General features: G+C 37.3%; 1 protein-coding gene across 1 annotated transcript in view; it reads left to right on the forward strand.

Moving 5' to 3' along the window:
- The first annotated feature begins 19 nt into the window (after positions 1-19).
- The window catches only part of YTHDF2 (YTH N6-methyladenosine RNA binding protein 2), a 39,549-nt gene continuing 13,987 nt past the window's right edge, over positions 20-25,581 (forward strand). Inside the window, exons 1-4 of the mRNA XM_044667949.1 lie at positions 20-46; positions 482-506; positions 1,099-1,178; positions 3,993-5,582. Coding sequence (XP_044523884.1) covers positions 20-46; positions 482-506; positions 1,099-1,178; positions 3,993-5,582 — 1,722 coding nt within the window. The remainder of the gene's footprint in view (positions 47-481; positions 507-1,098; positions 1,179-3,992; positions 5,583-25,581) is intronic.

Here is a 25,581-nt window from a genome sequence, read left to right on the forward strand (position 1 = left end):
CCCCGCGGATCCCCGAGCCATGTCGGCCAGCAGCCTCCTGGAGCAGGTACGGCCCGGGCGCCCCGGCCCGCATGCCTCGGCCATTGTGTGAGGCGGGAGCCCGACTAGGCCCCGGCGCCTCGGCGCCTCAGCGCGGCCCGGCAGCTTCTCCGCCGGTCAGGGCCCGGCCCCGCTCGGCCTGACGGCGCCTCGCGTGGGCTCGGGCTCGGGCTCGGCCCGGGCCTGCTGTTCCCTCCCTTCCTCCCTGCCGCCCGCCCCCATCCTCAGGCTTCCCCTCCCCGCCGCCTCCGTGCCTCCTCCCTCCTGCCCGGCCCGCTCCCTTCTTCCCCTTCGCCGGGCCCGTTCTCATTTCGTGTCTTTTTTCCCCTCTTCTCCACTCCCTCTTGGCGGCTTCTCCGGACAACCTGGTGCCTGGCGACGACTCTTCCTCCCGCATGCCCGCCTGCCCTCTCTATCTGCCGGTCTCCGCTCCTTCCTGCAGAGACCGAAAGGTCAAGGCAACAAAGGTGAGCGGCCCGGGGGGCTCGGGAGCCCGGGGTTGACCGGGGAGGGAAACCTAGGCGCGTAGGGTTGGGATCCCCGGGAAGCTTCCCAGGAAGCAAGACTGTCCTTGTGTCTCGGTCTCTTTCCTTCCTAGAGACATGGAAGAGCTGGGGTGCTTCTGGCTCGGGGTGTTTTGTGCTTTTCTGCGTGGCTTTGGAGCACGCTTCTCCGGGAACAAGGAGTAATTCATTGGTGCCCCCGGGGGTGGGGGTGGATTCGGCTCAGAAATGTCCCAGGTCTTTAGTTTCCTGTAGGTCTTAGAAGGCCTTTTGTTTTTTATCCTTGTGGATCACCCTCTGGAAGTACATGCATGTGATGTGGGGGAAATTGAAATCTGAAGGAGCCAGTAAAATGACCTTTTAGACAAATGATAGTTCACTGTGTGGCAGAATAAATTTTCGTGAAAGGAATACTTCTGTAATACTTTTCGTTATTTGGGTTTGTTTGGTTGGGTAAGTTTTTTCCCCCTCTTACTGGGAAGGTGGACTTATCTTGAGTTCATTTGTTAAATGTTCAGAATTGAGACACTCTTCCAATTGTGACTTTTCCCCTTAGTACAAAATGGATCTGTGCATCAGAAGGATGGATTAAATGATGATGATTTTGAACCATACTTGAGTCCACAGGCAAGGCCCGTGAGTAATTAACTGTTTATCTCTCTGCTCAAAGATTGTAATGATGCATTTGATGGCCTTCTACTTTCTTGTCTTAGGAAACTCACTGTGAAGGACTGGTGGGACACTTATCCTTCCTTTTCAGGAATCATTTGTCTGTTTTTTGGGTGTAACAGTACCTTTAATAGGGAACATTAAAATCCTTTAGCCTATTTTGCCATTAAATATATAGCACTCTGAAGTTGAAAGAATTTGAGATAGTTAATATTCCATAAGGGAATAATCACATCTGCTTGAGAATTTGATTTTTGAGGGCCATGAGAATTAGTTGACATGTCTTCTTATGGAAATTTTTTCTTGAGCTGTTTGTTCAACTGGAGGTTTTCTCTAGGAACATTAGAAACTATAAAAATCAGGTGTGAACTGCACTATCAAAATGGTAGTAACCTTTTTGGATCACTTCTCAGCACTCAGTTATGGAGATGATAGTATGATCACTGTCCAGTAGAAGCTTGCTACTGTTCATGAATTCTTCTATATTGTCATACATATAAAGTACCAAATACTTTGCTCACAAAGATATGCCTTGTGGTGTATAGCTTTGTTTCCCCCTATTGGCTTGCCATAATTGAAAATATTACTCCCTAAAGTACTTTGCTTTTAAATGCAGGTGCTTCTAAACATGTTTTGAATAAACTTTGAACATAATGTTTAAATCATTATCTCTGGTTAAAGTAACATGGAACTCTTTTAAATGACTTCTTTACTATGACTGAAGTTGTCTCTAATTTAAATCATAACATGATAAAAGATATTTTTGGTTTTTAAAAAATTAATAGATTGACTAAAAAAAGTTTCTTGATTAGAAAGCAACCAGTTAGTCAAGAAAAGTAGGGAAGGAAATAGAGGAATGAACTAATAGCTGCCTCTTGCTAAAGAAGTCATTTGCTTACGTGTTTATTATAATTGAAGATAGTGGGAGCATTTAGAAGCTCTTAATTCCAGGTAGTTCCTATAAAACATTGTGTAACTCAGATGTTTTTAAGTGCAGGAGCATGTGAGAGCCTGCCAGTTGAAGTACAGACAGCTATTCTTAACTTGGCAAGCTAGGTAATGTTTTTTAAGGGGACTTGATTTTTTCCTTGTTTCCCTAGAATTAATTTTAAGTGTAGTTCTTTTTACACCGAGAAAAAATTTCTTGTATTCCAAAGCTTAACAAGCAGAATGGGGAAGGACAGGGTGAAAATCTGTTCTCTACTAGACTTAGATAATTTGGATCTGTGTTGTCTTCACTGTGGGTATTTCTTTTGCTATTACAGATTGTATCCCATTCTGTTGAACTCTTGCCCAGGTCCTCCTGTAAGTTCTTAATAGGGGTCCACCCAGAGTTCTGTGTAGTACTTCTTTCACGAAACTACAGTTGACAACTATTAGTACTTTGCCTGCTATTACTTTTAAACTAAAATAAGTAGAAATAAAAGTAATTTTTCCACTAATTCATTCATTACAGACATAATCTATACTTTCTTTATGTAAGTACAAATAGAAATACTCAGTTCTTTTTTTCCCTTTCAATAAGATATTTTATAGCAGGCAAAACACAGAAAAGCCCCATGTTCATTTTATCAGGCTGAATCAGATGGAAAGATTTACTTTCTTGACCAGCTGAGAAATCTGGTTTAGAAGTACTAATGGTCCTGGTAATGTGAGCCTTAGGGCTTAAGGTGTCCTTAGTCATCTAAATCTTTTATGGACAGGACTATATATTGACTAGTCTATCAACTAGTGAATTTTTTAGATTACTCAAACTTTTGAGTTATAATAAGTTTTTTAGTTAATTTAAAATTTTAGTTTAAATTTGACTACATTTAAAAGGAAGTACCCTTTTGTAATAGGTTTTTCATCTAAGAAATGATTCTGTGCTTTAAGAATACAAAAGGAGGAAATATTCAATAGGGGCCAAATTGAGAAAGAGACCAAAGTGATTTTCATTCTTTAGCCTAGTCTGCTAATAATAGGAAGGCTAACTTGGCATTAAAGTTCATAGCAATGTTTCTGCTGCATGGGAAGCCTCAGATGCCTTCTCACTTTAATTGCGAAGTTAGCTGTTCATTGTTTGGCCCTACTGGCTATTACAGGTGAAGCAGATTGATGAAGCAACATTATTTTTGTGGTTTCAAAATGTGCTGTTCAGAAACCATTATGCATTTCCCTTCCTGGTTTTAATTAAGATGGGCTCATCTCTGGATGCTTACAAATGGATTTAAGAGTAACATTCTCCCCTGTAGGTAGCTTACTTTATTTGCTGTTTAGTTTCTTAGCAGAGAGTTTTTATGAAGGATGGAAGCCTGGTTGGTTTGAGCCAGAATTGGATGTTCCAGACTTGATAGGTTTAAAAAAATTACTGATTATTAGCCATTTATAATTTAAAACAATACCCCCATCTCTTCTGAGCTTGTCTACCTTACCAAAATACATCTTTCTTATTATTATAGTCCAAAGAGCCACCAATAACCTTGGCATGTCTGAGTTTAATTGAAAGCAGTTATCTGCCAAACACTTCTGGAGAGCATGACTTGAGAGTATTAAGACTAGTTTTGGTAGAGTTAGAAAACCTAAAGCTGACCATTGCAAACACTAAACTGTAAAGTAGATTTCTTATGATAGAATTTTTGATACATAGAATGTTGTTTTGAGACACACACACTTCTCAGAACTTTTGGGGGTAATATCTATAGATAGGAAAGGAGAGTTTTGTGTTTTTGTGTGTATAAACAAAAGTATTTCAGTTTGTATTCCTTTGTTCTGATTTTCTTGCTTTTCTCCCCCCCACAGAATAATGCATATACAGCCATGTCAGATTCTTACCTACCAAGCTACTACAGTCCTTCAATAGGCTTCTCTTATTCATTGGGTGAAGCTGCCTGGTCTACTGGGGGTGACCCACCCATGCCCTACTTAACATCCTATGGACAGCTCAGCAATGGAGAGCCCCACTTTCTACCTGATGCTATGTTTGGACAACCAGGGGCTCTAGGCAGCACTCCATTTCTTGGTCAGCATGGTTTTAATTTCTTTCCCAGTGGGATTGACTTCTCAGCTTGGGGGAATAACAGTTCTCAGGGACAGTCTACTCAAAGCTCTGGATATAGTAGCAATTATGCTTATGCACCTAGCTCCTTAGGTGGAGCCATGATTGATGGACAGTCAGCTTTTGCCAATGAGACCCTGAATAAGGCTCCTGGTATGAATACTATAGATCAAGGGATGGCAGCACTGAAGTTGGGCAGCACAGATGTTACAAGCAATGTTCCAAAAGTTGTTGGCTCTGCAGTTGGCAGTGGATCCATTACTAGTAACATAGTGGCATCCAATAGTTTGCCACCAGCCACTATTGCTCCTCCCAAACCAACATCTTGGGCTGATATTGCGAGTAAGCCTGCAAAACAACAGCCCAAGCTGAAGACCAAGAATGGCATGGCAGGGTCAAGTCTTCCACCACCCCCAATAAAACATAACATGGATATTGGAACTTGGGATAACAAGGGTCCTGTAGCAAAAGCCCCTTCCCAGGCTTTGGTTCAGAATATTGGTCAGCAGCCAACCCAGGTATCACCTCAGCCCGTAGGTCAGCAGATAAACAATAGCCCACCAGTGGTGCAGGCTGCAGCAGGGCAACAGCCGCAGCCTTTGCCTCCACCACCACCACCGCAGCCTACCCAGCTTTCTGTACAACAACAAGCAGCCCAGCCCACCCGTTGGGTAGCACCCCGGAACCGTGGCAATGGGTTTGGGCATAATGGGGTAGATGGTAATGGAGTGGGGCAGTCTCAGAACAATTCTGGGTCTGCTCCTTCAGAACCCCACCCAGTGCTGGAGAAGCTGAGGTCTATCAACAATTATAACCCCAAGGATTTTGACTGGAATCTGAAACATGGCCGGGTTTTCATCATCAAGAGTTACTCTGAGGACGATATTCACCGTTCCATTAAATATAATATCTGGTGCAGCACAGAACATGGCAATAAGAGACTGGATGCTGCTTATCGCTCCATGAACGGGAAAGGCCCCGTTTACTTACTTTTCAGTGTCAACGGCAGTGGACACTTCTGTGGCGTAGCAGAAATGAAATCTGCTGTGGACTACAACACATGTGCAGGTGTGTGGTCCCAGGACAAATGGAAGGGACGGTTTGATGTCAGGTGGATTTTTGTGAAGGACGTTCCCAATAGCCAGCTGCGGCACATTCGTCTAGAGAACAACGAGAATAAACCAGTGACCAACTCCAGAGACACTCAGGAAGTGCCCCTGGAAAAGGCTAAGCAGGTGTTGAAAATCATTGCCAGCTACAAGCACACCACCTCCATTTTTGATGACTTCTCACACTATGAGAAACGCCAAGAGGAGGAGGAAAATGTTAAAAAGGTAACCTGCTTAACACTCTGTTAAGGTTTTTAGGGGAGGAGGAATCAATGGAAAAATAGGTGAAAGCGCAAAACAATTCTGTAAATAAAACATCTCTTGGCAGTTCTGAGCCTGTATGGGAGTGTTTGTCTTAATAGTGAGATTTGTATGTGGTCATTGTGAAGGAATGTGAGGATGTGAGCTTTGGGAAAGATTTTGGGCAAAAGATGAGAACTTTATCTCTTCTGCTTTTCCTTCCCAGGTTTATGATAAGCAAGTCAGACCAAAGAAAAGGTTAGTTCAAGGATTAGAGATAAAATGAGAAGAGGGCTGAAACTTGTAGTTGGAGTTGGGAAGAATGAGCTTCAAAAAGAAAAGTACTGAGCACTGAGGGAGAAAAGAACTGTAGTGCCTTGAAAATTAGGAAATATTTTGAGGCCTTAAAGGTGAATTGATTTTGTTATATGTTGGGGAGAGATTAATATCTACTGTGTGTCTTGATTGTTGGAAACTAGTTTGACACAAGGCATCACAGTTGTTCTGACTGACTTTAGTTTAACTCTGCCATTACTCCTTCTTCATGCTGGTTTTATTGATTCTTTAAAGAGGAGTCTTTCCTTCTGAAACTTTCCCACTTTCAGAAATGGAAAAAGGGGTTCTACTAACCAACCAAACTTTTAGGTACATTGACCTCATGAGTTTTAAAATGGATTTATGAAGGAAGCAACTGAAATACAATAAGTATTTATGGTGACAGTTGTGCAATATCCACTCTAGATATTCAATAAGTGACTGAATGAAGGAACTTGAATGTAAAGGTGAGTGTAGGTTAGGCTAGATGTCAATGTGTAGTAGAGAATAGGCCATTTTTACATATAAAAAGGAAACAGCCATATGAGAGATGATTAAGAGAAATGCAGTTAAAAAAAAATATACATTTGGCCCAAGAGTGGCTCAAAGAATGCTAAGCTGCTTGTCAGACCAAGTTAAAAAAAACCTCTTAATCATTGGGTAAAATCTTTACAGAGAGTTAACACATTCTTAGTGATCCTATTGAGTCAAGAACTTAGACTTTCTCAGTTATGCCTCTGGGAAAAGCTTGTTTTTTTCTGTCCCTCTGTATCCCCCATTCCTGTTTTGGGTGCAGCATCCTAAGAGGGCTCTTGACTGAATACCAATCTCTGAAGTGTTGGGAGAAGGAACTCTTCAACATAATTGAAGTGAAAAAAAAAAAAAAAGCAGAATGATTGCTCTTTTATTTTAGATGAATAACATTATGGTAAGATACAAATTGTCACCATGAGTATTTGGGACAGAAAGCTGAGCAGCAGAAAGACAGAAAACTATTAATTTTCATGTCTTGTACTTATTGTCTTCTTTTCCCTCATTCAGTTTAAAATTTTACATTGAAGACTGAGAGGGATATAGGAGATTTTTCAGTTTAGCTGACACTGAAGCTAGTAACCCAATCATCTCTTGAGTGTTCCGCAAAGCATACTTTATACCTTCTAAGTTTCTTATTTCTGAAGAGTTGGGAGAAACATTTTCTGAGACCAGGGCCTTTCAAGAATAACACTGGTAACGGTGAGTTGTTGGAGCTTTTTGCAAATAGAATAGGATTGTAGAGTATAGCTGTGATAATTTCTTGCTTCAGCTAGAATCTCCTTTACTATTATAAATAAGTGGTCATTTAACTTTGAAGAGCTTCAGTTAGGGAAAGAGAACCCACTAGTTCCTGAGATGTACAATGCGTGCTATTTTGGATAGCACTAGATGTTTGCTTTATCTTAGTCAAGTGTGTGTGTGTATACACACACACACACACACACACACACACACACACACACACACACACACTCACTCAACTTTTCTGCATTGTTCCTTGATTTGTCTACTGGGACCAAAGGGAACAACCCTTTTTCCCATTTGGCTCTTCAGTTACTTTTGTTATTTCCCCCCCAGTCTTCCACTCTGTGGGTTAACATTATGTGGAATGATTTCCTTGTCCCTGCTCTTCAACATATTTGCATATTGCATTAAGGATTGCTGAAGTGGTTTACCTGCATTATCTTATTTGTTTACAACAATTCTGGAATTAGGTGTGATTATCTGCCCATTTTACAGATGAGGAAACTGAAGCTCAGAATTTAGGATTATGATTCTTTCCTAAAGAAATCAACCTGTTTCTGAACGTGTTTGACCAGAGCAGAGTAAGCAGGCCTGCCACCCCCTAGTTTGGAGACTTATGTAACCTAAGTTTGCATTAGGTTTCTTGGCTGCCAAATTACAGGATTCATACTGAGCTTGACAAGTCCTCCAAAGCACCTAGAACTTTTAAAATTAACCATTGCATCTTGTACTAGTGAAGATGATTTTATAAAAAAATCCTAGTATAAGACTACATTTAATCCTGTTAGATTTGGCCCAGAACTCATCTCTACTTCTTTTTGGATACTGACTATGTTAACTTGCTTTCTCAGCTTTATGTCATCTGTACATTTGAGAAACATTTATTTTATGCATTTATCCAAATTATTTAATTTATATTAAGTATTAAGTTAAATATTAAATTTAATTAAAATTAAATTTAATTAAAAAGTTAAAATTAAGTATTAAGTTAAATATTAAATTAAATATTAAGGAAATATTAAGTAGCACAAGATAACTGGAGCGTATGTCTTTGTAGACCTTTAAAATTGACTTGGAACCATTGACAACTCTGGGTCAGTAGAGATTGTATTTTATAGCTCAGCCTGCATCTCTGCACATGTTATATGCTGTGTCCATCCTCTCCTTTCTCTTGATAATAATTTTTATTTTATTCCATTCCTTGAGGTCAGAAATAAAGGGGAAGACTATTCTAGGATTGGTGAATGTAAGGGGTGGAGAATTGTGTGGGAGGGATTGTGTGTTTTTTTTCTTTTCTTTTTTTTTTAACTGGAAGCAGGTTTGTTGAGTTATGTGAGTGGATCTCAGGACTGTTTGAATTAAAATCAGTTGGTAAATTTGAGTCTTGTTCACTCCTGTTAAATCTTATTAGCTGTGTTTTTTGAACCAGGTTCCTTTACTTTCACAATGGGCGGTGGTAGATGAATTAGGATAGGGAGTTAGTGCACTTTTACTCTGTGATAGTAACTGGTCTGTCAAACTCAGGGTCTTTCTTAAGTTATCTAATGATTGTCCTTTACAAAAAACAAGTTTAATGGATATCCTAATTGTTTTCTTTTTTAACTGACCTACAGAAAAGCACTATATAGGTTGCTCTCACATCATATTACTTTCTTACATTAAGAAAATGCAAAAAAGAAATGCAGAAAGGTCCTTAAGATTGTCCTGCATATCACTTACTGTTGGCTGCCCACTGTTATTATCCTATTAGACTTTTGAGTAACTTATCTTAAACTGCCCTTTTGCTCTTTTTGCCAAGTTCCTAAAACAGAAAGTTGATTTAAAACAGTTTAAATGAGGGATTAGATTGCATTAGTATTGTTTTATATTGTTTGTTCTTAAGCATTGAATGAAACCACCTTAGTAAACAGGAAAAAAATTAAGAAATTTCATCCCAACTATGATGTCAAAGCCTTTCTAAAATTCCAAGGCTGAACACATTTCTTGGCAGTACAGGCAAGCATTAAACATATATAATGTTTTATTTGGTGCAGTATTTATCACTGTGTTGCATGGTTTAAATCTATAGCTTAACATGAGTAGTGCAAAGAGTAATTTGGAGTAGTGGAACCCTCCAATTTCTGACTGATAATTTTCATTGTAGCAAATTTTGGATTGCTGTTGATATGTATATTTTTTCCATCTTTTCACATTCCTTTTTATAATAGGATGACCTAGTTTTTCTGGACCAAAGTAACAGAAATGTCCAAAATGTCCCTGCTTTTTTGATGAGAAGTTGTACAGTTGTTAAATTGAAAAGCAAAGGAGTAGTGAAAGAGTTAAGAACAGGCCAGTTTTGGAGTCAGTCTTTAGCTTTTCTGTGTGGTCAGGTAAAGTGCCCACATAGTTGGAATGTGGTTGTTCTTTCCCTAGGCCTGATTTTTAAAATTGTCCACTTTTGTCTTCTTTCATCTCTTATAATTATTTCACATAAAAATAAAGGGAAACAGAAGGGACAGGACTATGTAATTTCTCTCCGTTATTGCATCCATTGCCATCCTACAGTAACTGTGCTGTTTGATTTGGAAGCTGCCTTCACTCTCTGTTATAGCTATTTGACTCTTTAAAGAGGTTGTGGGGGTGGTAGGACTTCTGGGTTTCTGTTTCAAAAACCTATGCTTCAGTTTGGAGTTTTCACTCATTAAATGGAAACAAAGCAGGATTTGCTAAAATTCTAAATAGACCTTTTCTAATCTGAAAAGTCAGCAAATCTAGATGTGGCTGTTTTGAAAAGCACTTATTATTATTTAGTGTTTTAGTCACGAATTGTAGTATAGTAGAAAGAACACTGGATATGTTGTCAAAAGATCCTGAATTTGAATTTTGGTTATGGCATTTTTATTTCCTGTGTGACCTTGGGAAAGACATTTCTGGACCTTTGCTAATCTTTAAAACTAGAGGTTTGGACCTAATAAGGTCTGATCTCTTAAGATCTTACTTGATTGTATGCTTTGGATTACTCTAGCTTTGTGGTTTCCATTGTAGTGCTTATGCTATGTTTCAGCCTTAGAATTGTAAGAAACCTCAAAATTGATAATATTTGTTAGCAGAGGAGGCAAAGGTGGTGAGGCCAGGCTTCTTAGCTAGCAATGGTGAGAACTAAGATTGGGCTACTTGTGGTCTATTTGTTTTCAGACAAAAATAGAACTTTCATGCTCCTATGTGGAAAGACAGTTTATGAATACAAAATAAAGAAGCTATGTGTTGGAGATCTACAATTTAGGAAGAGGTCACCATGGAGAAAGGAGAAAATCATCTCCTTTAGGTGACTTTGTCCAAAAAGCCCTGTATGTTCAGGAGGGAGGTGATGGGTAAATCCAGTTTTAGTCATCTCTGGCATGAGTTCTATAGGGAATCAGAGAGAACAGATTTGGAAATAGGTAAGTTGAGTAGAATATTTCAGGCAAACATTGTTATGGAAGTTGAGAATGGAAAAATACAAAGCTTTGCAGAATGATACTTAACTGGAATGAAGAGAGACTGACTATAGAGCAAATGCAGAAAATAAGTGGTAGAGAACCTTAAGGATCACAGATGTGGCATGGAAGGTGAGGAGGAAACCTAGGAAACTGTTGCATAGTTATAAAAGAAATTTTCATATTTCATAACAGTGTGCTTGTGAGATAGGGAGAGAGCAATTAATTAAATTCATTTTATAGATCTGTCGGAGTAACACCACAAGTCACCGGGAAAGATAGAATTAAGTTCTAATCACTGTAAGACAAGTGATCATCATTTCTTCTGTACTGAAATTTCCTATCTAAAATGTGTACCACACATAAGAAATCATTATGTTTTGCCTTGCGACCCTTATTCTGCTTTAGATTTTTAGGTTCCAGTACTTGGGAATTTAGGTGAAGGATAGAAGGAAAGGAATCGTGAAATCTGGCAAGAAGGGTTAGTGGATTGGCAAGAGATTCAGTGCAGTCTCTGGCTTGCTGAGACAACGTTGCATGGATAGTAGTCCTGAGATCTTGATCCTGTTCCCAGCTCTGACACCAACTAGGGATGAACAAGTCTTTGGATCTCAGTTTTCTTCTCTGTAAAATGGGAGTTTTTGACTAGATCTCTTGGAGTTTGCATTATTTGTGATGCAGTATAAGCAAGTGGACCTCGTTTTATATAATAGATATGTGACTGAAAATTTTATTTATTGCATTTCTACAAATTGATCACTGCATTAGAAGCTATTTTAAGGAATCTCTTAAACTACTTATGTAAGATGAAAAACTTCCTACGTTAAAATCTAGGTTTATAAAACAATGTTGTTTTCTTAAAGTGAAATACATAACAGTAAAGAAAGGTTTTCATTTATTTTCATCTTTTTTTCCTTTCTCTTTTTAAATATTTAAATTAAAGTTATACACAGTGCACCTATGCTAATTACTGTTTTCTCCCTGTTTTTTTTTTCCCCCCGAACTGCAATAAATGAAGCTATTGAACCCAGGTAACTTAAGAGTTTAGTTTATTTTTTACCCTATGATAAGCTTAATCCAAAATTCTAGGGTGGATATTTGTGAAGAGGAGAGAGGACAGTAATTTGTTTTATTGCTTACCACTTTCGTTGTCATTTTAGTAAACTGATGATTTTTTTTTCTGTGTATGCGGTAGCATATCTCCTGGAAAGAAAATATTTTTATCCAGGATATATAATTCATACTTTAAGGTATAAACTATTTACACTTCAATGCCTTCCCCACAATGCCTGTTTATTTCATTCTTTAAAAACTTCATTTAGTCTTTTTATCACCCCATGCCTCATTTTTTAAGTCACTTCATTGACACTAATGAGTAGACTTTTCTGTTTTGGCCAGGGGATAGTTCTGGCCTTTTAAATATAAGAAGTTATGGTGGTCTCTTTAGGGAATGAAAAGAAATGCTGGGTGATGCATACCCCTTTCATTTGCAAAGTGAATAGAAAGGGTTGGGTCTCCTATTGCTCAGCTGGTATGTTTCAGCCATTAGAAGATTCATTTTTTGATAAAAGGTAATTTAGGATAATTATAAGTTCCATGATCTCTATTCTCTGTAGTTAGCCCTTCCCCTTAAGTCAGGCTTAAGGCCTTGGGGAGCAGGTCACCCAAAATGTGAAACTGATTGTACAGTTTATAGTCAGCTCTGATTTCATGTTTGCTTTGTATACTCATAGATATTTAGTCTATTAGAAGTCTAAAGATTTCAAAGAAAATAAGATTTTATTGACTATTAAAATGCTTTAAACTTTTGTTAAAGACAAAAGCAATCCAAAAGAGCTTACCTGTTGAACCGATGTGAAGAAAATATATATATATTTAACCTTTAGCTGTGTCTTCAAAGACACACCAGTCTATTCATATTTCTGCTTTAACATTATTAACTTTGGAAGATAGGGAATAGTGTATGAGGTTTGGAACTGAAGAAGAGCATGCATTCTCTAAGCACTAGAGTAGCACAACTAAGTTTTGGATTATGTGGGCATACGTAAGGAGATGGGGCTTTATTAGTTTAAAGAATTGTGTTAGGAGTACCCCATACAAACACACCTGAGTTTTTTAGTAGAGGAAAAGTTTACTCTCATAAGGCAACAAGTGATCCTTTACTGTTTCAGTCTGATAAGCCATTTATTTTCCACTTTTTCCAGACTTCCTCTTACAAGTAGAAGTCTACATAAGCTGAGGACAAGGAGAAAGTTTTAACTATTGTAGCTCTTTATCAGTTTTTTCCTTTTCTACATGGGGAAAAATGTAATTCAGTTGCTACCTTTTCACTTGGCCTGCAGGGAAGTAAGGAGTATGAGTGATAAAAATTTATGTTAACTATCCTCCCTTCATAGTCAGTTAACATGTGTGAGTTGCATGCCTAGCAGTATGCAGGACAAAAAAAAATACATTGATATGGCTTCCTATAAACAGAACTGAAGCTGGTTGGAGAGACAAGCTTCCATAGAAACAATTTAAGGATTGTGTGTGTGTGTGTGTGTGTGTGTGTGTACATGTGTACACACGGAAGGTCTTATATGCACAACATTAAATATATAAAAACTTAGGTACAAGTTTAGGTTGAATTTATCAAGGAATCCCTATAGGAATTGAAGTCAAAGCAGAGTACTGAAAGATAGCTATGATGACTATTGCAAGTTAGAAATGTTTAAGGAAGGGGGCAGCTAGGTAGCTTAGTGGTTTGAGAGCTAGGCCCAGAGATAGGAGGTCCTGGGTTCAAATATGACCTCAGACACTTGCTACTTAGCTATGTGACCCTGGGCAAGTCACTTAACCCCCATTGCCTAGCCCTTACCACTCTTATGCCTTGGAACCAATACCCAGTATTGATTCTAAGACAGAAGGTAAGGGTTTAAAAAAAAATGTTTGAGGAAGAAAGCAAGGAAATGGCTCAGCACCTTGCAGTCTCCTCTTTAGGAAGGGAAAGCTAGGGCTTGTTCCCAATAATAGGCTATTTTTTATAGTTGCTGACTTATAAATAACAATGTTGCTAGTTTTGGGTTCTTTGAAAGATTCATTAGCAAACCCCTTTTTTGGATTGTGTCAAAATTTGTAAATAATCAAGTATCCTGGTAAATGCTACCTGTGGTCGTGTGTATGGTACATATATATAGCTTTTAAAAATTGTAATGAGGTTTTATGCAAAGATTTGTGTTGCAAAATTTCACAGTATTTTGTTTTCTTATGCTTGGTTTGTTGGTTAAAAATAGATGATTGAAAATTGAAATCCAGGTATTTGTCTCAAAGACTTCTTTAATAATCACTATTCAATCTTTCCAAATTTCCAAATTGACTACTTTTAAGTTAGAACAACTCTTTCTAGCTTTGCTTCTGTTCTCATGGAGTAGTGAAATGACCAAAGATAGACAAAAAGAAAAGCCAAGGACCTGGATGATTAAGGTAAGGTCTCCTAATTTGCATTTTATGAAATAATCTGGCAATGTGGTATTAAGTATTATTACATTTGGAATAAGATCTTGGACTGACTCTTGGTTTGGCCTTTGGACAGACAGCTATCAGTAAATTCCTTCATTTCTGTGAGCTTTAGTTTTATGAAAGATGGTTGTAAGGGAAGCTAGGTCTTTCTTCCCCCCTCTTTCATGTATGATGAAATTGAAGCCTGCAGATGTTGTGATTTACTTAAAGTTATAAGGCTTGTTAAAATGAGAATCCTTGTCATCTTGGATAATTGGAAAAACTTCCCAGATTTAGATTCTTATATTTAAATGTAAAGCTGACAGTGATGAGACCACTTGTCATATTTGGAGTGTTAGGAATTGGATTTTCTATTTGAGGCTTCTGTGAAGACTTTTTTTACATCATCATATCCTATCTTCCTCCATAATCTTACTTGGTATTAATGAAGTACAATTAAGCAAAACAGATCATCACGCTTAAGACACGTCTGATAATATCTATTTTGCCCTTCACTCACCTCTTTACTGAGAGGAAAGACAAATTCAGGATTTTAGCTTTAGAGTTGGAAGAGACCTTAGTGGACTTGTGAATGAGGAACCTAAGGCCCAGAGATTAATTTACCCCATAGTTACTTGGGTACTCAGCAGAGAAGAGATAAAAGCCTAAGATCTGGACTGACCTTTTCATGTGCCACTTTGCAGTATGCTATATCAGATTGTTTTTTTCATTAGAATAAATGTTTATATTCTAATTTTTTTGTCTTCATACAGAAAAAGGAGCACCTGTTTTGTGCTAGGTCTTGTTCCTGGGTCATTTTGTATTATGTGGATTATGTATTTTTTCATGCATGTTATTGGGCCTCTTTTACTTTTGTATTCCCAGTTAGAGGTTCCTGGACTATTCTTTCCTTCTGGCTTGGTGTGTTACTTGCTGTTGGATAGGTTGAATAGAAGATAGAAATTGTAGATAGAAATTCTACTTTGCTGTGGAGTCTTCTCCAAAGGAAAGAAAAGCTGGAATTTAGGGGTGATTTTGGAGTATTGTATGTCAGTACAGTAGTTTTCCTTAATGCCAAGAATACCTTGAGTACCTTGAGCTATATTCTTTATTTGGTTATCTACACCATGATTATCCTATAGCAGCAACATTCTGTGACTGTTTACTGTTGAATCTTAGTAAAATAGGAAGTGGTATCATTAAATGGTTAACTCACTTGGCATTGCATATATTTCCAGAACTTCCAGTTATTTGCCCCATTGACAGAATGGTGCTTTTCCATTTCTCTGTCTTGTTAGAGAGTACTGTGAACTTGGGGTCAGGGACTCTTGCTTTTCTTCTGTATCACCAGTGCGCTGCCTAACTCATGGTAGGTAATGTTTTTTGACTGACTACCAAGATTTTGTGTTTTTTTTTTTTTTTTTTCCAGTCACACTAGTTAGTACTCTTCCTCTAGTCTTGCTTTTCTAATGACCACTTTAAAACAAATAAAAATCTTTTTACCTCAGAGCTTTAGAGTTAGTATATTTTAAGGGATAAACTAATATCTAGTGGAAGTGACTTGCCTACTATCACATGGCTAGTAAGTGTTTTGAGGCAGGATTTGAGCTCAGGTCATACTGATTCTAAATATAGTGTACTTTCTAGTTGCCCTGAGTTTTAAATTTTTTGTAAAACTATAGTAAAACTATTTTTAAGTATCTTAAGGTGGTATGTAGGATCAGGATGCCTTGGGTTCCCTCCCCCCTTCTCAATAGTGATTAGTGAACTTGTGATTTCATTTCCTTTTTTTAAAAAATCAATATAGATCTACAACAACTTTTGAGAGTTATCTGGGCACTGAGAGATAAAAAGGGGCTTGCCCAGAGTCATATATGTAGTATGTGTCAGAAAATTAGAACTGGAATTGGTCTCACTGATTCCGAGACTGGTTCTTTCCAGTAGGAAGCTGCATCTCATGAGTTTTTAAGTATTAAAATGACAGAGGGAGAAAGTTGACCACTTATTTCGAATTGATGAATGGAGAAGTCCTTCAAGTCAACCAATAATTACTGTTTCCAGCTATGTTTAAAGTTTTAAGCTTTGGGATACAAACATAGTCCCTTCATGGAGATTATACTCTTTATAGGGAGATGACATACCAAAAAAACTTGTAAAATCATGTAAGAAATGAAGTGGCCTGAGAAACTTTTGGGGGTGGTAGGGCATTTGAATTAAATCTTGAAGGAAAAGTTTCAGTATGCATATGTGTGGAGAGTCATTTTAGAAGTGGAAGATACCCTTTAGTTAGAAAGCAAGATCAGATGAATGAATGTTAAGTATTTGCATTTGGCTGGAATTTAAGTTACTTAAAAGGTATTATCATAAAATAAGGCTCAGATGTAGCTTAAAATTAGTTTGTGAATGGGTTTCAGTTCTGGGATAAGGAGTTATTTTATCTTGGAGGCATTAGGAATCACTGAAATTTAAAGATTCTAAAGAAAAACCTCACCTTAACTAGTTGTAATTTTCTGTTCACTAATACCTTTTTGCCATCATATCTGTTATTTTGATGCCTTTTTTTTCTCTGAGAGTAGAGAGCTGGTAAAAGAAACCTGAGTAATATAAATGTGATTAACCCAAGCTGACATTTGTAAAGGTATACATATCTTCCATTTGCCCTCCTTTTTCCCATTGAATAATGCTGCTTCTTGAGTCCAGGGCCTCTTTCCCCTCTCCTGGATTATTGCAATACCCTTAAAACTGGTCTTTTACCTCAATTGTTCTCTTCAGTCCATTTTTTTACATAGTTGCCAAATTTTCCTAATGTTTAAATCTGATGGTGATTTTCTCCTAGCTCAAACATTTTTAGCTTATTATCACTGTTCACTTGTTCTGGTTATATTTGAATCTTGGTAAACCCATTAGGGTTTGCCCTTTCCTTCTGTAGTTCATTTTAGAGATAGGAATCTGAGGGTTGAGTGACTTGCCCAGAGTTACACAACTAGGAAGAGTAAGACTAGATTTGAACTCAGGTCTTCCTGATTCCAGGCCTGGCACTGTAGCACATTGTCAACTAGTTTTCATAATCTTTAGTTTCCTACTTTTATATAGTAAAAAAAAAAATACAAATGCCCTAGGCTAATGTTTTAATGACTGTTTCACAGTCTATCCTTATTTTCCATTACTAAAAATGACAAAGACTTACCTGAGTTAAGTCTTGCCTCTGACATGACTAACTGTGTAACCGGGGGCAAGCCACTAAACTTTACAGAGCCCTCAGACAACTCTATAAGTTAAAAATGACTTGCCAGTGTGCATTGGGAGGGATTTGATAGAATTAGAGGTAGTAATCAACCAATAAGCATTGATTAAACACCATGTACTTACAACAGAGGTGCCATATGTTGGACTAGATTTTGAGAAGATGAATGAAGAAACAGTCTGTCCTCAGGAGCTTTCAATCAGTAGAGACAATATGCATATGTATATACAGAATGCCAGAGTATTGGGAAGTGGAATGGGGAGAAGCTAGCAGCAAGATCAAGAAAGGTTTCATATAGAAACTGAAATGAGGGATTCGAAAAGGATGGAGGGGAGAAGACATTCTAGGCATGGGGGATGGCCACAGTCTATGCAAAGATGTGGAGGTGGGAATAAAATATTATGCTTTGGGACCAGCAAAGAAAGCCATTTTGACTGGGCTGCAGAGCATGAATCATGAGTAATATGTTGGAAAAATAGGTTGGAGCCAGGTTACAAAGAGTCACTTGCTAGCAAAGGAATTTGTATTTCATCCTAGAGGTAATTGGAGACTCATGATTTTAGTGAATAGGGAAATTATGTAGTAATAGTTACACTGTAGGAAAATCACATTTGCACCTTTGTAAAAAATGAAATGCAGAGGGGATGGTTTTGCTGAGTTAGGGAGACCTATCATGTCCAAGTGAGTGTGATAAGGGCTGAATAGTGGTTGGTAGCAAGCTGTATAAGTAAAGTTCAATAAAATCACAGATACAAGAATCAAAAGTGCTAAGATTTAAAAGGGACATAGCAGGAATTCTTAACCTGGAGCCTATGAAATTATTGTTAAAATTTTTTAATTTTAATTTTTTCATTCTTCAAAAAATTTATTTAATTATTTTAGAATATTTTTCCATGTTCTTTCCCTCCCCTTCTCCCTCCCCCTTCCTGGAGCCAGCGAGCACTTTCACTGGGTTTTACATGTGTCATTCTATGAACTTATTTAAAAAAAAATATTTTAACAACTCTTTCAAAATGACTAGATTCCTTTGTAACCCTTGTGTTTTATTTTAAACATTTAAAAACTGATTCTAAAGAGAGGTTCATAGAATTCATCAGACTGCCCAGGGGGTCCAGGATAAAATCTTGATCCTAGTACAACTTATTTTGTAAATGAGGTCATAGAAGTCCACTTAGACCAATTTTGCTTTTTAAGTTTTCTTTTTGCATTACTTTATTTCCTTTTTCTCATTTTTCTTCTACCTGATTTTTGAATTCCTTTTTGAGCTCTTCAGCTCTTGAGATCAATTTCCATTTTTCTTTAAAAGTTTTGGGTGTGGTTGCTTTGGCATTGTCCCCTACGGAATCTATGCTTTGCTCTGTCTCCATAAAAATTTTTTGTGGTTAGGTGTTTCTTTTGTTTCCTTATTTTCTCAGCCTTTTTTTTTTTGCCTGTCAACTTGGAGTTCTGAAAACTGCTGACTGTCTCCTTTGCTGATGGCTTGCAGGACATAGAACACTATAAGCTATTTTGCTGTCAGCCTAGGGGCTTCACTGAAGAGGTGGCTTGAGAGGACCAAACTTTACTTCAGGGCTTGAGAGTGGGCGTGGAGGTCTCTGCTGTTGACTTAAGCAGGGTCCTGGGATCCCAAAGTTGGCCTGTGTCCAGGCTTGGAACCTGGTGCAGTAGGTGAGGGGTGGTCAGCTAGCACTCCTCTGTGTGCAGTTTTACTTTGGGTTCCCCTTATCCCTTGAAAATTGACTTTCTGCCTACCTTTCAAGTTGTTTTCAGCAGTAGAATCCCCTCACTCTATCTCTTGGGGTGGTTCTGTGACTGGAGTCATTGAGGTGCTAAGATTGGTTTAGGAGGATTCTCAGAGTGATTCTGCCATCTTGACTCCGCCTCTCCAGGAAATAGAAGTACAAAGAGGTTAGTCCAAGGCCAGTCCTGGATTCATACCTGGGTCCTCTTCTGTTTCAGAGTTTGTTTTTTTTTCATGTTCTGTGGAAAAACAATGAGCAAAAAGTTTATATTTGCTTAAAAAAAACTTTCAGATCTTGTCATAAACATTGTTTGAAAAGAATTTTCTCTTAAAACTCATTGTACTGGCAAAGGCTAAATTAGCATACTGAAATATAAGAAATGATCATTGGCCAGAACATGATCTTTAAGGATTCCCCCATTTACAAAACTTGAAATCATAAAAAATATTCGAAATTTACAAATTTTTGCTTAACTAGAAAAATACTTTCTCAAAATTTTCTCCCCTTATTTTTTTCACTTCTATAACAATTCTATCTTCTTGATGGGCCGCCAAATGTCATTGCTTTAAAATGCTGCTTTCTTCTTTACAAAATGAGCACCTACATTTCTTCTTGATTCCTTTTAGGCTTTAATGTTTGGGTTGATATTGCTCTGCTTAGAACTTGTAGTTAACACTTCAGTCTCCTTGACAGTGCTGTTTCAGAATTGTTAACTATCATGATGTTTTCAAATGACTGTTGGTTATTCTCTGATCTTGTCTTATATCCTTTGCATTTTCACAGGCCAGAAGCACATTTGTACACTTTTTTACCTTTTGAAGTTTTTTTCTTTCAGAACCAGCATAGTTGCCACCTCCTCTAGGAAGGCTTCCCCACTAACCTCCAGCAGAAAATCTCCTTTTTCAAATTTTCTTAGATCTGTAGCTAGATTCTTTTATTGTGCTTTTCCTTGTAGGTGCTTATTTTTGTATATGTCTTATTTAACTCCTTGAGGACAGAAACTGTTTAAATTTATTGGTATGACCAGTGCCTAGGATAGGTTTTTCCTCAAAATAGTTGAATTGAAATAGTAGGATAGTTTTTTTTCCCCTTAGATGCCATAGGAGAAAGTATAACAATGGAAGATTCTATTAACAATCAGATTTATAGCCTCAGGTAAGACCTCAAGTTTATGGAGTAGTAGTTTATGGCTTACAAAGCATGCCTTTATACCCTTGTTGTTAGCTAGCATAAGTATTAATACTTGTGAAATGACGTGCCTAACATAGGACTTGAACCCAGGTCCTCCGATTTTCCTTTCTACTACTTTCCCTTCAATGCTTTTTCATCATCCCATCACACTAATTTTTCTGCATCCTGCTCCTCTTTCTCCAAGTTCTTTGTATCATAGTGACAGTTGATTTGAAGTAGAAAAGTTGAAGGACAGCTTTAAATTTTTTTCACTTGTGATGCCTTTCTCCAGAGACTAATTCCAGAAATTCTCCTTTTCTCAGGACATACAAGGTTCGTTAGATTATCAGACTTCACTTAGTGTGAACTGTTTCTTAAGGACTTAAAAAAACTAAGCCCTATTTTTGAAGAATACAAAGATGTAGAAAGCCTGGTGCTTATAGTTTACTAGTATTAGTTAATATTTGAATATTCACATTGTGTACAGTGACTTTTATTTTCATTTTCTATATTTAATCCAGAGTTTTATTTCTTCATAGCTGACCTTGCAATGGAAATGGAGAAAATAAACACTTCACCATGGCAAAGGAGACTAGTTTCTTTTAGGGGAACAGGGGGACAGATAATGCAAAATTGTTTTTTAGTCTTTAAAAATGTATATAAACTAGCGTCAGCTAGGTGGCTCAGTAGATAGAGAGCCAGACCCAGAGACTGGGAGATCCTGGGTTCAAATTTGGCCTCTGACACTTCCTAGCTGTGTGACCCCCAGGCCAAGTCACTTAACCCCCATTGCCTAAACCTTTTCTGACTTGGAACCAATACTCAGTATTCTAAGGTAGAAGGTAAGGGTTTAAAAAATGCTTATGAACTCCTTAAAATATGAATGATTTTTGGAAAGTTGTAATGTGTCAAATAAAGTATCAAAACTGCTATAATAGAGAACAAAAGCGATTACTGATTTGGGGTCAGAAAGAAAACCTGAATTTGATTTCTTGGCTTTGAAAATAATAAATGACCATAAGCCCTTGGGCAAATTATCTTCTTGAGCCTCAATTTGTTTTTTTTGGTAAATGGGGATGATACTTTTTCATCCCATGATGGTTGTGAGTATCAAATAATAGTACGTATAAAGTACATTGTAAACTCTAAAGCATTCTAGAAATATGAGCTATTGTGCTTCTGCTTAGGAGATTTTAGAAGGCTAGAAGTGGACACCTTTATCATTCTATCTAGTTCAAAATATCACCCTTAAGCTCTAGTATTCTTTTTTAGCTTTTATTACATGTTAGATTTAGTCAAGCCTTTTCAGGCAGTGGCACAATTTTTTTTTTAACCTCAGCGGTTGAACATTGATGATTTTTAATCATCATTTGAATCTCACGTGAAGTTAGGTAAGCACTCCAGTGATTAGGATGTTAGATTTAGACAGAGGAAAAGGGAATAAGCATTTATTAAGAGCCTAAAACATGCCAGGCATGGTACTAAGGACTTTAAAAATATTACCTCATTTGAACCCAATAACCCTGTGAGACAGTTGCTGTTATTATCACCAACATCCCTACTTTTACACTTGAAGAAATTGAGGCAGCAAGGTTGAGACTTGGCCAGGGGTGTTAAATACTGTTAAATAATACAAAATAATAACAGTGCTGTTAAATACTGGGCCTTTGGCTATCTAGAATGTTCTCTCATTTGGAGTCTACTGACAAGAAACTATTCAGCAGAGTATGCATTAAAACCTTAGTATTTCTATCTAGTGCTCTTTACACTTTTACAACAAAAGATGACAGTATCAATAGAGCTGCTGTTGAAGATAAAGTAAAACTTTTTTATGCATATCTTTTGTTTCATATTCTAAAATTTCCCCTTCATCCTTCCTTAAAAAGATGAATTAACAAAATTTTATTTAAAGAAAAAAAATCAGCAAAGCTATTCATTACATTGAAATAAATTTGATACCTATACACAGTGTTCCATATTCAGAAACACTGCATAGTAGTAGGGGGAAATGTCTTTTTATGTTTTTTAATAATTTTGTTGCATTCATTTTTACTTATTTTCTAATTATATTTACTTACCTTGTTATTATCATATATATTTCTTACTTCACTTTACATTGGCTTCTGTAGGTCTTTTCATGTTTCTCTATATTCATTATATTTATTGTTATAAACATGGCATTACCATAGTTTAGACATTCTTGATGAAATCTATTTAGTTTCTAGTTCTTTGCTACCATAAAAGGTATGACTAAATGTTTTGGTTTATTTAGAACCTTTTGTCAGTGACCTTCTTGGGCATGGAGGATAATCAGTACTGGAATCTTTGGATTAAAGGTTATGGACATTTTTTTATTAATTCTAAACTGCTTTTCAGAATAGTTGTGCTATTCACAGATCCTACAGTGCATGCTGTGTGTGAGGTGAAACTTAGATTGTTTTATTAATGATTGGAGCATACTTTCGTGTATAATAGCATAACACAAAATAGCTTGCAATTCTTTTGGAAATTTTGTTCATATCTTAATTCAGTTACTTAATTCACTTAATTCAGTTGTCAATATGCATTTTATTAAGTGCCTATGACATACCAGGTATTGTGCTAAAAGAATGTGCTTTCTTATTGAAGAAAGACTTTGGGGACACTCTTTGTTATTCTTTACATACTTGTTTAACTGATCTGTTAGAAAACCAACATTTTCTGTACTAAAATTCCTCTCACTTTTCTCTTAAAAAAAGATCTAACATGTAGTTAGATCAAGCTGCTTGACCAGTTAGTGGATTCAACAAACTGTTCTATATCATCTGGCTGAGTTTCAGGGAAAGATTTCATAAGCTGTATATTAAAGGCAATCTCATTATGTTATAGTCATTTCACAAGAATTCATTGTCATACATATGATGCATCAACACTTTTTTTTTCTCATGATAGTCACTAATCCATAGCATGGGATAAGAAGAAAATTATTGAGCCATATAAACAACAATTTCATTTTCTTGGGAAAATATGAAATCCTCTGCTTATATATTATTTTGAAGATATTCAATATATATTCAAAATATAAAGAGTAAATATAAGTTGTGCACATGATCCCACTTTACAGATGAAAAAAGCCAAGAAGTCCAGAGAAGTTATGACTTTGTGAGATCATAACAGCAGAGGTATTAGGATGACTACTAGCATCAATTAGAAAACATACTAAATTTTATAAAATTTATTTCAGAGAAAGGTAGAAGTTCATGCGGGCTGGTATATTGCTTTATTGATGCAAGAGTTGTATTAGTTTTTTGAAGAGTGGGTAGTATTTGAAGGGAAAAGGAAGGGAACTTCAAAAATGAAAGGTTATTGGAATGCGCTCAGGTGAGAACAAGGAGTTTTTGTTTTTTTTTTAAACCCTTAACTTCTGTGTATTGTCTCATAGGTGGAAGATTGGTAAGGGTGTGGGCAGTGGGGGTCAAGTGACTTGCCTAGGGTCACACAGCTGGGAAGTGTCTGAGACCGGATTTGAACCTAGGACCTCCCGTCTCTAGGCTTGGCTCTCACTCCACTGAGCTACCCAGCTGCCCCGGAACAGGGAGATTTTGATAGAGATCTTTTAACAAAGACTCAATGACATCTTGTTGGGAATGTTGTAGAAAAGTGAGTTCAGATATGGATTGGACTAGGTAACCACTGAGATCCCTTCCTATCTGATTATTTGTGAGGGAGAAAGAAATGGGAGAGAGAAGACAGAAAATACCTGTGAATAGAGAGTCTATAAGAAAGGGGCCTTAAGGTGTCAAAGTTGTATTGCATTTGTACAAGTAGACAATATTGAGAGAGGATAACTGAGTATAGAGGCCACATGATATGCATCCCAAGGACTTGTGCCCCAAAACCTGTGTTGGTCTTCCTATTAGAATATGAATTCTTTGAGAGTAGGGACTGTCTTGCTTTGTTATTTGCATTCCCATTGCTTTGTACTCAGAAACACTTAATAAATGCTTTTTAATTTGTCTGATTCTGGGAGGTCCAAGTTCTGCCTCTGAAACATGACCTTGAGCAAGTCACTTAACCACTTGATTTCTTAGGCAACTCTTTTTTTTTAACCCTTATCTTCCGTCTTGGAGTTATTACTGTGTATTGGCTCCAAGACAGAAGAGTGGTCAGGGTAGGCAATGGGGGTCAAATGACTTGCCCAAGGTCACACAGCTGGGAAGTGGCTGAGGCCAGATTTGAACCTAGGATCTCTAGACCTGGATCTCAATCCCCTTAGGCAACTCTTAAAGCAACATAACCATGCAGTACCAGAAGTCACATTAATGTACTTTATTCATCATTGGTTAGCACATAATCTTTGGCTCTTGAGGAGTCAATTTGGTCTAGAGTTAGAGGATCTTATCTATATTTGAGTCCTGACATTGCCACTTAATGATAGGAGACCTTAGACAATTTGCCCAAGTTATTTGTTTCTTTGTTTGTAAAATGAGTTCTAATCTAGAGCTTTTTGTAAGATTTCCTTTTTGAGTTCTGATTCCTTTGGTTGGGGTCCTGGTGTGGTTCTTTCTTTAGCTGTATTCGAAGGTAGTTAAGGATAACAATCCTCGTGTTAGGATAAAACTAGGTTAAAAAAGGTTCTGTTTAAGCAATCTTAGGAGACTTGTTTCTAGCTTTAAGGCTGGAATTCTTATTTTTCAAAGTATACTTCTCTGTGATGGCTAGAGGCTAAGTAGGGTTGAGATGATCTTATTTGAGAAGGGTGTAAATCTGATTGTCAAATAATATATCTTGGACTTCTGATTGTCAAATAATGTTTCTTGGACTTCTAAAGCACCTAAGTTGGCTGTAGAAGATTTAGTAAGAAATGCTATCATATCATTTTTGAAACTGGGGTGGGTGTTAATTGAAGGGAATTGGGAGACACATCAAAAGTAGTTTCATCATCAGCACTGGTATCTTATGAATGAACAAAAGTCATGGAATCTTAGAGTTAGCACTGAAAGAAATTGTAGAGAGCATATCTTTTAAGCTTTCTTTTCTTTTTTGTTTTTTTTTTTTTTTAAACCCTTAATTTCTGTGTATTGGCTCCTAGGCAGAAGAGTGGTAAGGGTAGGCAATGTGGGTCAAGTGACTTGCCCAGGGTCACACAGCTGGGAAGTGTCTGAGGCCAGATTTGATTGAACTTAGGACCTTCCATCTCTAGGCCTGACTCAATCCACTGAGCTACCCAACTGCCCCTCATTTAAGCTTATTTTGCATATGAGGAAAACTTGACCCAGAGGTGCTAAGTGACTTCCAAGGTCTCTTAGCTGGTTAAACACTGG

The sequence above is a fragment of the Gracilinanus agilis genome, chromosome 3, assembly GCF_016433145.1.
Source record: "Gracilinanus agilis isolate LMUSP501 chromosome 3, AgileGrace, whole genome shotgun sequence".
Taxonomy (NCBI): Eukaryota; Metazoa; Chordata; class Mammalia; order Didelphimorphia; family Didelphidae; genus Gracilinanus; species Gracilinanus agilis.